The sequence below is a fragment of the Alexandromys fortis genome, unplaced genomic scaffold, assembly GCF_014885135.2.
Source record: "Alexandromys fortis isolate MF-2015 unplaced genomic scaffold, M_Fortis_MF-2015_v1.1 scaffold_14, whole genome shotgun sequence".
Taxonomy (NCBI): Eukaryota; Metazoa; Chordata; class Mammalia; order Rodentia; family Cricetidae; genus Alexandromys; species Alexandromys fortis.
Window position 1 is genome coordinate 11094008 of NW_026067910.1, and position 11787 is coordinate 11105794.

General features: G+C 37.4%; 1 protein-coding gene across 1 annotated transcript in view; it reads left to right on the forward strand.

The window, feature by feature from the left end:
• Clvs2 (clavesin 2) overlaps nt 1-11787 on the forward strand; it is a 74723-nt gene that overhangs the window by 58952 nt on the left and 3984 nt on the right. The window contains exon 4 of the mRNA XM_050138191.1: nt 8630-8850. Within this exon, the coding sequence (XP_049994148.1) occupies nt 8630-8850 (221 nt within the window). The remainder of the gene's footprint in view (nt 1-8629; nt 8851-11787) is intronic.

Consider the following 11787-nt stretch of genomic DNA (forward strand, 5'->3'; position numbering starts at 1 on the left):
TCTTGTAGACCAGGCTGGCCTCGAACTCCCAGAGATCTGCCTGCCTCTGCCTCCTGACTGCTGGGATAAGGTCCTCCTTTTTTACCTAGCTTCTCGGGGTTGTGGCTTATAGCTTGGTTATTCTTTATTTTATGTCAAATATCCACTTTTTAGTGAGTATATATTATGTTTGTCTTTTTGGATCTGGGTTACCTCACACATCACTCAGGATGGTTTTATCTAGTACCATCCATTTGCCTGCAATTTTCAAGATGTCATTTTTTCACTGCTGAGTAATACTCCATTGTGTAAATGTACCACATTTTCTTTATCCATTTGTTGGTTGAGGGACATCTAGATTGTTTCCAGGTTCTGCCTATTACAAATAGTGCTGCTATAAACATAGTTGAGCAAATGTCTTTGTGGTATGACCGTACATCCTTTGAGTAGATGCCCAAGAGTTGCATTGCTGGGTCTTGAGTAGAATGATTACCAATTATCTGAAGAAACCACCATGCTGATTTCCAAAGTGGCTGTACAAGCTCCACCAGCAATGGTGAATGTGCTTACTTCACATCTTCTCTAGCATAAGTGGTCATCAGTGTATTTGATCGTAGTCATTCTAAATAGGTATAAGTTGGCATCTCAGAGTCATTTTGATTTGCAATTCTCTATGGCTAAGGATATTGAGCAGTTTTTTAAATGCCTTTCAGCCATTTGATATTCTTCTGTTGAGAATTTTCTGTTTGGACCTGTACTCCATTTTTAAAACTGATATATTTGGTAGTTTGGTTTCTAGTCTCTTGAGTTCTTAATGGACTTTGGAGTTCAGCCCTCTGTCATGTGGGGTTGGTAAATATCTTTTCCCATTGCGTAGGTTGCCATTTTGTCTTATTGACCTTGTCTTTTGCTTTACAGGAGATCTTCAGTTTCAGGAGTTCCCACTTATTAATGGTTGCTCAGTGTCCGTGCTACTGGTGTCATATTTAGGAAGTGGCCCCCTGTATCCATACGTTCAAGGCTATTTTCCACTTTCTCTTCTGTCAGGTTCAGTGTGACTGGATTTATGTTGAAGTCTTTGATCCATTTGGACTTGAGTTTTGTGCATGAGTAATAAATATGGATCAATTTACTCTTCTACATGTTGACATCCAGTTATTTCAGCACCATTTGTTTAATATGTTTTTCTTTTTTCCATTGCACAATTTTGGGCTCTTTGTCAAAAATCAGGTGTTCATATGTGAATTAATATCAGGGTCTTCAATGCAATTCCATTGATCCATATATCTGTTTTTATGCCAGTACCAAGCTGTTTTTATTACTATATCTCTATAATAGAGCAGGAAGTCAGAGATGGTAATGCCTCTGGAATTTCCTTTATTGTACAGAATTGTTTTAGTTATCCTGGGTTTTTAAGTTTTGCATATGAAGATGAGTATTGTTCATTTGAGGTCTGTGAAGAACTGCAATGGGATTTTGATGGACATTCCATTGAATCTATAGATTAGTTTTGGTAAGGTTGGTATCTTTGCTAAATTGATCCTACCTATCCAAGAGCATGGAAGATCTTTCCATTTTCTGATATCTTCTTCAATTTCTTTCTTAAAAGACTTAAATTTCTTTTCATGCAGGTCTTTCACTTGTTTTTTTAGAGTTACCTCAAGATATTTTATGTTATTTGTGGCTATTGCAAAAGATGATATTTCTCTCTCAATCTATTTATTATGTGTATTTGCAAAAGATGATATTTCTCTGATTTCTTTCTCAATCTATTTATTATGTGTATATAGTAGCACTACTGATACTTTTTAGTTAATCTTGTATCTTGCAACATTACTGACAGTGTTTATCAGCTGTAGTAGTGCCCTAGTAGAATGTTTGGGGTCATTTAGGTATACTATCATATCATCTACAAATAGTGGTAGTTTGACTTCTTCTCTTCCAATTTGAGTCCCTTTTATCTCCTTTGGTTGTCCTATTTCTCTAGTTAAAATTTTGAGTACTACATTGTATTGACATTGAGAGAGTGGACAGCCTTGTCTTGTTCCTAATTTTGGTATGATCGCTTTGAACTCCACAATTTTAATAAAAGTAACATGACTTGAAGATTTTCATGTACAATAATTAAAGGTTAAATTGCTTTAATTTTTACTTATATGATGAACTTATGTGGCAAAGGTATTTTATTCTTACTGGCATTAAAGTGATTATGTTATTTGTGACCCAGTCATTATTCAAGCACCTCATATTGCTGATGTTATAAATACATGTTCTGAAAATCTGCTAAAAGAAAAACTTAAGGAGATTGGGAGCCTTCCTCTATAGATCCAGGGGTACAAAAAAATAGCTACAACTTCATTTTCCTAAATTAAGTTAAATGCCAACATAACAGAATGGTGAAGATTTCCCTGTTCAATATATGAATTCCCTTCTCATAATTTCATCAATGCCTGGAATTTTCATACCAAGTGTTTTCCCATCCACCATTGCCAATGCCTAACATTCTCATTGTTCAACGCACTGTTAATTCCCAGAGTTACGTTTTTCTTTTCTTCCCCCCCCCCTATTTTGCTCCTATGTGGCCAGTCAAATAAAGGCGTTGCTGCTGACTCTGGAAAGCAGGGGCTCAGTTTCAACTCATCATCCACTTTGACCTTGAACAAGTCTCTGCTTATGGTTTTGCAACCCTGTGAATTAAGGTTGGCAAGGGTTCTCCATTAACTAGCACAGAGTTTTTTCTTGTCCTTAACACAGTGGGCTCCAAATTCTAAACTTTACTGATTCTCAGATTTATGTCACTTTCTCACTTTCTCTCTTTCTCTTTCCAGTCTGCTGATGTAGTTTATTTGATGGCAGAAATGGCACAGGAAAATGAATTAGAAAACAGCATAAACAGTTTTCAGGGTAATTCTTAGTGCTGTGAAGCAAAGGAACCCATAAAGGTCAGACATCTTTCATATCAGAAGAGCAAAACAAAACAAAGAAAAACAAAGGAAGTCAATAATAAAACTTCAATAGATACTCTTAACATAAAACTATTCAAGAGCCCCCTCCCAAAAATAATGAAAAAGAAAAAGAAAACCTCTAAGAGCAAACATTTCCCTGTTGAGCAGTCGTGATGCATTCCTGATGCCAAAATCAGAAGATCAATTTACACTTAAAGTTCTGAAGAAGTATTATTTTAGGATATTAATAAGTTATGGGTTTTGAGAAATGGTAGTGTGATGATTTGTAAATTTTAAAAGCTGTATGTATATATCTCAACTCTAAGTAAATTAAGTGTTATGTTAGCAGGTGAATGTTGTTTAAAACACATGATACAGAAAACATTGATACTTGTTTACCTGTGGGCATGAACAGATAATTGAAAGTATTTACCACTGAATGGCTTCACACCAAGGATATTTATGAACAAAGACTACAGAATAGTGACTCATTATTGGGGACCTCTGGGTGCCAGCCTCAGTGTCCCCTTCAGGGCTCAGAAGAAGACACACAACAAGCATGGGATTTAAATCTGAGAGCAAAATCAATTCTCCACTATGTGCTTTTCTGCATCAGTTTCTTTATTCTTCTATTGCTGTTCTCCTCTTATTCTATAAAGTTTCTAGTTTATATACACATGCAAAACAAAGGTAATTATCTGAGCTTGGATGACCCTTTATCATTGAATGTCCCAAATGTGATCTATATAAAAGAGTCCTTTCCTAACAACATGTCCTGACAAAGAGAGTTGCAGAGAGGTGGCTTCTAACATATCTCGGGGAACAAAGTGGAGATTAGACTGTGGGAACCAAGGTTATTGACTAAATTTCCCACTGAAAGTCTCACAAAGGGTGGGGGGATGACCAAATATACCAGTACATGAAAAAATAATTGTGCCCAATAATCCATACTCTGCTGAATCTTGCACCATAGAAAAGTGCTTATGGCTTCACAAGAGATCCATTAAGAGTAGTAGTCAGAATGCAGAAGGTGGTAGGTCTAGCACCTTACAAACTGGGTTTACCTCCACCAGAATGCATTCATTCTGGTGAGTTAGCCTTCTGCTATATCAGCTGAAATATCACTGCATGATTTCTGCAGACCATTAGAGTTCATAAATATATCGAGGCAGAAATATTCAAGAAGAAGAAAGATGTACTACAAATATTCTAAGGCAGCAGTGGGAGATGGATTAAAAAGAATAGATCTTGTAGGAAATATGGGTCATAGAGGGTTTGCTTACTGCAGGGAATAGAGTAGTCAGTGGTGGATTTTGAGCAGAATGATGTAATCTGGTATATGTATTGTCATTGCCATTCCGGCTGCCATCTCAAGAGTATTCTTAAGAAGAGTGGCAACAGGATGATCCAGGAGGATCTGAGCTGTGGTATAATATAGTGGAAGGTGACTTTAGTAGTGTGATTATAGCTACTTTCAGTGATATCACCAATTTTTTTTTACAATTTGGGTGATGTAATAAGTGAAATATGATTCATTTGTATTGGTTTGAGAAACAGGAAAGATAACCAAATCTTTATTGATACTAAGAATAAGGAGAAACAGTTTTGGGGGTAAGATTTTTGAGTTCAGTTTGTACCTTTTGAATTTAAGACATCCATTGAACAGTGAAGTGAAAGAGTCAAAGAGAGAGAGAGAGAGAGAGAGAGAGAGAGAGAGAGAGAGAGAGAGAGAGATTGTTCAAATATAGAGTTCAAGCATAAGTCTGGATTCAAGACACTGGTTTTTAGAGTATAGTTAGTATTTTATATCTGAAGATTGAACAGAATCAACAAAGATGGTAGTTTGAGAATAATAAATCTGGTTTAAAAGTAGAGTCTACCTGGGCATGATAGTACATGCCTTTAATCCCAGCACTTGAGAGGCCAAAGAAGGTGGATCTCTGTGAGTTCATGGGCAGTCTCATATACCCAATGAGCATAATGGATTCCCAGTCAACAAAGCTATGTAGTGAGACTTTGTCTTTAAAAAAAGTCTACAGCAAAGGAGATTAAAGAAGAATGTAGTTTTGCTAAGGGTTGTGTATAAATGACATGAAAATTGGACATTGAATTCATCAGGGAGAGCGATATGAACAAAAGGTGATACCATGTAGTGATAAGAAATTGGGCAGACATGGGCTAGGCTTATAAAATGTTAGAGGAAAGTATTTGGCAATGCATAAAAACAACTTCCCTTGTGAGTTCTGCTGTTAATAAAGAATTCGAGCTAAGATAAGAATCAAAGAGCCAAGAGAGTTTTTATGCATCTGTTTGCAAGGTGTTGAAGACAGCAAGCTTTTTTTTTTTTCCTCCTCAGATGGGAGAGATTGATGTTTAAATATGGGAAAAACATGGGTAATTGTTGGGAAATAAAATTGGGTTGAGAAAAGAGAATAGATCTTGTTTTGCGCGTGTAATGGTTGGTCTTTGTGGGAATTATGCTGTCTCTATTCTAGTGGTGAGGCAGAACACATGGGCACAGATGCTGGTGGGTGGATTGCAGCTGAGTGCCCTATTTCCTCAGTGAGAGTGGAATCAAGGCCAATGCTGAAAGCGATGCTTAGGGAGGAGGCAGCAGAGAGTTGCAGAATTTACAGCTCTAAGGGTTGTTTTTAACCACAACACCTTCCTTCATGACTCGATGGAGGATTCTGTTATGATGAAACACATCTGATGTTTTCAGAGTTAGAGAGCTGGTATAACAAGGGTTTAGAAGCTTAGATTCTTTTAGGGGAAATAATTTCAACTGAAGAATATTGGTATGTATGTGTGTGTTCCATACATCATACATGCATGCGTGCATGAATACATATATACATATACACATATATGCATGCACATGTATGTGAGCATGCACGCACGCACACACACACATGCACACACACAGGCTGTGTGGTCTTAAATTGCAGTGGGAAGATGTTATGTTTTCAATTAACCTGGTTTATGGGTGGTGCAGCTGACATCTTCCGACACTGCAATTGCTTATGAAAGATTCTGATTGTTTTGTACCAACAGCCAATGTTTGGCTGACACCTGTTTCTAATATTCCATAATTTGTTAAAAATAATAGCTGATTGGTAATTGCAATTTCTCAAAGTTTGCCTGATGTTAAACATATATTTTCCTATATATTTACATGTGTGGATTCTAAAGATACAGAAAACAAATATGAATGTGCTAGTTAACCTATTCATCTTGGACCCAAAATGTGAAATTAAGTTACCTATGAACTATATTTTCAAAATAAATATCACAGAAATTTGCATGGGATGGTGATGTGAGATTACCCTCTGTATGCAATGAATCTGTTTTATTGCCATTGGTAAATAAAAAAAGCTGCTTTCAGCCAATGACTTAACAGATATAGCCAGGCTGGATAAGATATATATATATATAGAGAGAGTAGGCAGGGTCAAAGAGACACGATGTAGCTGTCAGATGAGGAAGATGCCCATGCGCTGGAACAGTAAACCACGAGCCTCGTGGTAAAATATAAAATAATAGAAATGGCTTAATTTAAGATGCAAGAGCTAGCTAGAAATATGCCTAAGCTAATAGGTCAAGAAATGTTTTAATACAGTTTCTTTGTGATTATTTAAGGTCTGGGCTGCTGGGAACAAACAAGCAGCCTTCATCAACAGGATGTTAGTGATGCTTTTTGATCAATTTATAATTTAGTGATGATGGAATGAAAATGAAGTAAAGGCAAGTTACAATTTAAAAATCTCTTGTTCTCTGATGGGAATAGAGGGTCCATAGCTGATGATGAAAGCTTGATTATAAAGGAAGACTTGAGAGTAACATACATTTTTTAAACTTTTTAAAATTTAATTTTTGACAATTTCACATTTGTGCACATAGACAAGATATATGTATATATATGCACATATATGACATATATGTATATACAGAGTATTCTGATTACTGTCACCCATCGTCTTTTTTTCTGTTTTCACCCCATTCCCCAAAGGTTCATCTCTCTATTCACTGAGTTAAACTAGGGCCTTCTTTGGGACCATGGGTTTGGAGTTATCCATTGCAGCCTTATCATTTCATAAGTGGACACACAATTAATTGCAGAAGATATTGATCCTTGTTCCATAACCTATCACTTTCCAATAATTCAGCAAGGAATGGGAGAGTCTTATGAGCGTCCATGATTGACTGTTGGCAGGCCTCATCTACTGCAATATAATTGCAGCAGTAGATAGGGAGATCTACTATCCCCTAGGAGTAGTAGGAGATCATGACTGCATTGACTGTGCAATGTCCAGAAGAAATTATTTCTCTGGCTATTCCAATCTTTCTGCCCTCTTTTCCACAATGTTCCCCAAACCTTAGGTGGAATAGAATAAATTGTCTTGTTTAGGGCTGAGCCCTCAATCATCCATTCTCAGTATCTGAGGCAACATTGTGTCTCTATATTCACTACCATGCAAGGCAAAGAGGAGTTTATCTGGTTAAAAACTGAGAGTGGCATTTATCTACGGCTAAAACATACACATTTGTATATGGATATAAATATAAACATTAGAAGGCAGTTGGGCTCTGTGTCATGTCAAAAAAAATGCTAAGAAAAACATACACAGAACTCTCTGAAACTATGAAAGCTAGTCAGCAGGTAGGAAGCATTCAGCTCTGTTCTAACTTGCTTTGTCTATATCTTGAAACCTCAGTGTGTCATGTCTTCTTTAAAAGCCTTATTAATGGTGATGCAAATTGGCTACTAACTACTGAAAATAAGTTTTTATTCACTGATAAAGTCTTATTTTAGTCAAAGGGTTGTTATATCAACATGTGAATGAATAGTGTTCTAGTATTTGTATTGTTGAAAACATTTAAAATAAAATAATTTAAATAATTCTTAATAAAAATGTAGAAAGGGTAGAAACTCATGGAGGTAGCAAGTAATTCAAACTTGAATTCATCTTCAGATTATAAAAGCCCTATGTAGACAATAATACCAATAATTTAAATATACTTATGATGTTGCCCTTTCAATTCACTGTTCTATTTTCATTTGAACAATGAATATGGAAATCTCTAGGACAGAGGATTTTGGCAATAATGCAGATCATGTGTCCTTTGAGTTGCAGGCCTCACTCAGCCATTACTTATGAGGATGCTAATCAACTTTCCCTTATAGTATTCACTTCAAATTATAAAGCTACAGTAAAATAGTTATAGTATTTTTATTTTCATTGACAATAATGAGAAATGGATATGGAGGCAGGCTTTTGGTCTGGATAACTTGTACAGTTCTGGAATTAAAGAATCCCTCATGAGAAAAAGTTGATTAAATAGCACCATTACGTACATCACCAGGTTTGCACAGCTAACACGAAGGTGATGTGGAGCTTAGAATATTCTGCTCATAGTTCTTATAAAGAACCAGAAAAATCAAACTTGTGATTCCAGGTCTTTAGCCCAATAGCTATCTGGCCTTCCAGAAACTAATATTCCTGCTCCTCAGGATTTTTATATGAAATGTTAGATAATCATACAATCTTGTCTACTTCATAGAGTAGAGAAGAAACTTACATGTTGTAAGAGACACATAAACCTTCTATGTTTACTTTTCTAGCCTCTCTTCTTCCCACCAGCCTTTGTGTGGTATTTAGTTTTCTCTATGTGTTTTTCTCACATCTGTCACTTTGCATTTATAGATATTCTTGCACGGTAACAATCTAAACAGTCTACACCAACTAATCCATCCTGAGATCCTGCCTTCTGAGTTTGGAGGAATGTTGCCCCCATATGACATGGGGACGTGGGCAAGAACCCTGCTAGACCATGAGTACGATGATGACAGCGAGTACAACGTGGACTCCTACAGCATGCCTGTGAAGGAAGTAGAAAAGGAACTCTCCCCCAAATCCATGAAGAGGTATGCTCCAGATCAACTGGGAAGTTGGTAAAGCTCCCGCGGGAAGGGACACTGAGTTTGACCTCGTAATTTTTATGTGTGTGTCTTATTTCCTTTCTAATAGAATTTTAAAGTCTTGCTGTGACAATGACTTTTTCTAAGTACATAAAGTCCACTTGATCGCTTAGGAAAAAAAGTTTTATGGGTCATGTAGACACATACAAGACACACACACACACACTTTGAAATACTACAATCAAGCTTGTGTTACCTGCTCAATCTCTCTCTTCAGTCTTTGTCTAAAGGTAGCCATTTCTGTGCCAACCACTATATCCTCACAGGTTTAGTCATCATAAGGTTCATTATTGTGTTACAGTCCCTCTTCCTGTTTTGACTCATAATGCTTTATGCTGTTTCTTTCAGTTAGTAGGTGGGGGAATTGCAGATGCATGATTGCATAATTGGCTTTGCCTCTGAATCCTGTAGCAAACAATATGACTTTGATTCTCAGACTTCCCTGGCCCCAGCAGAGTGCAGCTTAACGATGCTAATAGATAACACAAGTCTAATCACCATCGACAGAAGTATGTGGTGTTCTGCTACCTCTTGGAAGATGCATACATTTCACTTGTCATCCAAAACCTTATGTTGTATCTTTTTTTTTCTTGGAGGTTTCATGGTTCTTTGGTTAAAGCATTGATTTAGGTAGTGTCAAGCATGATCCTAAAGAGTGAGTCTTCTCCTTCCTTCCTCTCTTTCTCTCTTGTCCTTCCTCCTTTTCTGCCTCTGTGTCTCTTTGTCTCTGTTTATCTCTCTGTCTCTGCATTTGGACTCTGCTTCCAGCTACTAGACTACTTTTCTAGTTGCTCAGAGGGCTCTCTCTGTCTCATGTGCGTATGAACATGTACATGATGTTTGTAAATGATGTTTGCTCACTACAGGCAGGTGTGCACCTCCTGGAAGTAAAAGGAAAGGACTGGGGAATTTTTTCCCTGCTACCTATTATTTACTTACTTGTTAGCAAATCTGTTTAAAGCTGACGTTAAGTTTCTTAGTTCCCTTCACTTGGCAGCCTTATACAGTAATTATCAGCAAACCTGAGGGCTCATTAACCTCCTGAAGTGATTGTTGATAGGTTGCTAAGGATTCTTTTTAGTACTGAGTTGCCTTCAAAGTCTGCATGTGTGTAATTAAATGGGTATATGTGTGTGGGTATTTACAGTGGAGAAACAGTGTTTCTCCAACTCTTAAAGGGTTCCTTAAAACAAGAATGCTGAAAAAGTAAATGTCTCTGGATAACAAAAGTAATTCTACTAACAATTGTTATTATATTCTAACACTTATTACATATTTATCATAAAATGGTACTTAATGTTCTGCCTTTTCGTTCTCACAGAAAACTTGTTAAAATAATGTATTCTCAACGCTTTCCCATTCCCCATGTGTGTTTGTGTGCGTGTGTGTATGTTGAACAAGGGTCATCTGGAGACTTTCAGATTGTTGATAAAAAGCAGGTCCACTCTTTTATGACAATGTGACAGTGGTGGCCTCTCTGGACGTGAACATTATAAAGCTTAAGAGACAGATGTCTCTAATGGCCCCTAGTTTGTGCTATTAACAATGCCCTTTCCCTTGATTTTTCCTCCTGTGACAGTTTTGTTCACACAATCCCATCGTGTCCCATGAATGTATTTCTCTCTTCAGTCCAGCAGCACCTCTGTCACTTACAGTTGTTCTTTTCCCTTCCCAAGAATTTTCCAGTTGCATTCATAAATTCCTATGTTACTTGATTCTTTTCCCTTGTTTATAATCTGCATGAAAATACAAACATCTTTTTTAAAACATAATTTAATCATTACACAACTCCCATTTAAATTGCAAGTGACTGATAATTGTATCACGAATAACAACACTTTAAGGCACTGTATCATCTGCACCTGCTGTATTTCTCCATTGGGTTATTACAGCAAATTCCTCCCCTACCTTCAGATGCAGCAGCCTTCTCTTTGCTCATCAGCTTCTCCAGTTATTCCCTCTCTAAAGCCTTTACTTGACATCTCTGGCTTGAGTTCGTTTTCCACATATCTTGAAATGGCTGGTACCCAGTGCAGGACCTCCTCAAAAGGGTCTTTGCTCCCTTTTTCAACCACCCAGTCTTAACCATTTCTATGTGCTACTCATTCCAGTCATTCCATATCAATCAGTATTCTTCTAAATTCTTCTTCCTATCATTTACCAATGCAAGGACTGGGGCTAGTTTGATATTTACTTTATAGTATGAACTTTGTGGAGATGACAGTGGCTGTATTTCCTCTGCTCTCTGAATTCCTTGTTCCTAGAGGAAGTCTTCTCCCATGGTGGCCCACTACATGCCAGTTGAGTGAAAGAGTGTGTTGTTTTCTGTCTTTCAATGGCTGCCTGAGGTCAGTATTCATAACTAATAGGCAACAGCTGAATCTACTGTGACTAGTGGTGTCTACATGTCTTGCCCTTGTTAGCTTTTATTCTGGTTATCAGTAGTTGCTACGTAAGAAATCAAAACACATTGCTAGCTCCCACTGAGCACCTTAAACTGAACAGTCCACTATTAGCCCATGACCCCCTAATTGTATGCTCTGCATTTAGCCTTGTCACGGGAACATGCTTTGGATGGAGTAACATCTCCTTGTTAGATAAGCTGTGTAGCCCTAATTTGAAGTCAGTTCGAATTTTGTTTCTTTACTCCAATTCACTGGGGCATTTTCTTCCTTGAAGAGCAGGCTTTCCACAAAACCAATAGGTGCAGTAGGATCAAAAACCCATTGCCATTGTTCTTGAGATCTCAGTAGTCCTCATTGCAGTTTCGTGGATGCTCACCTTACTAGACCTGGATGGAGGTGGGTGGTCCTTGGACTTCCCACAGGGCAGGGAACCCTGATTGCTCTTTGGGCTGACGAGGGAGGAGGACTTGATTGGGGG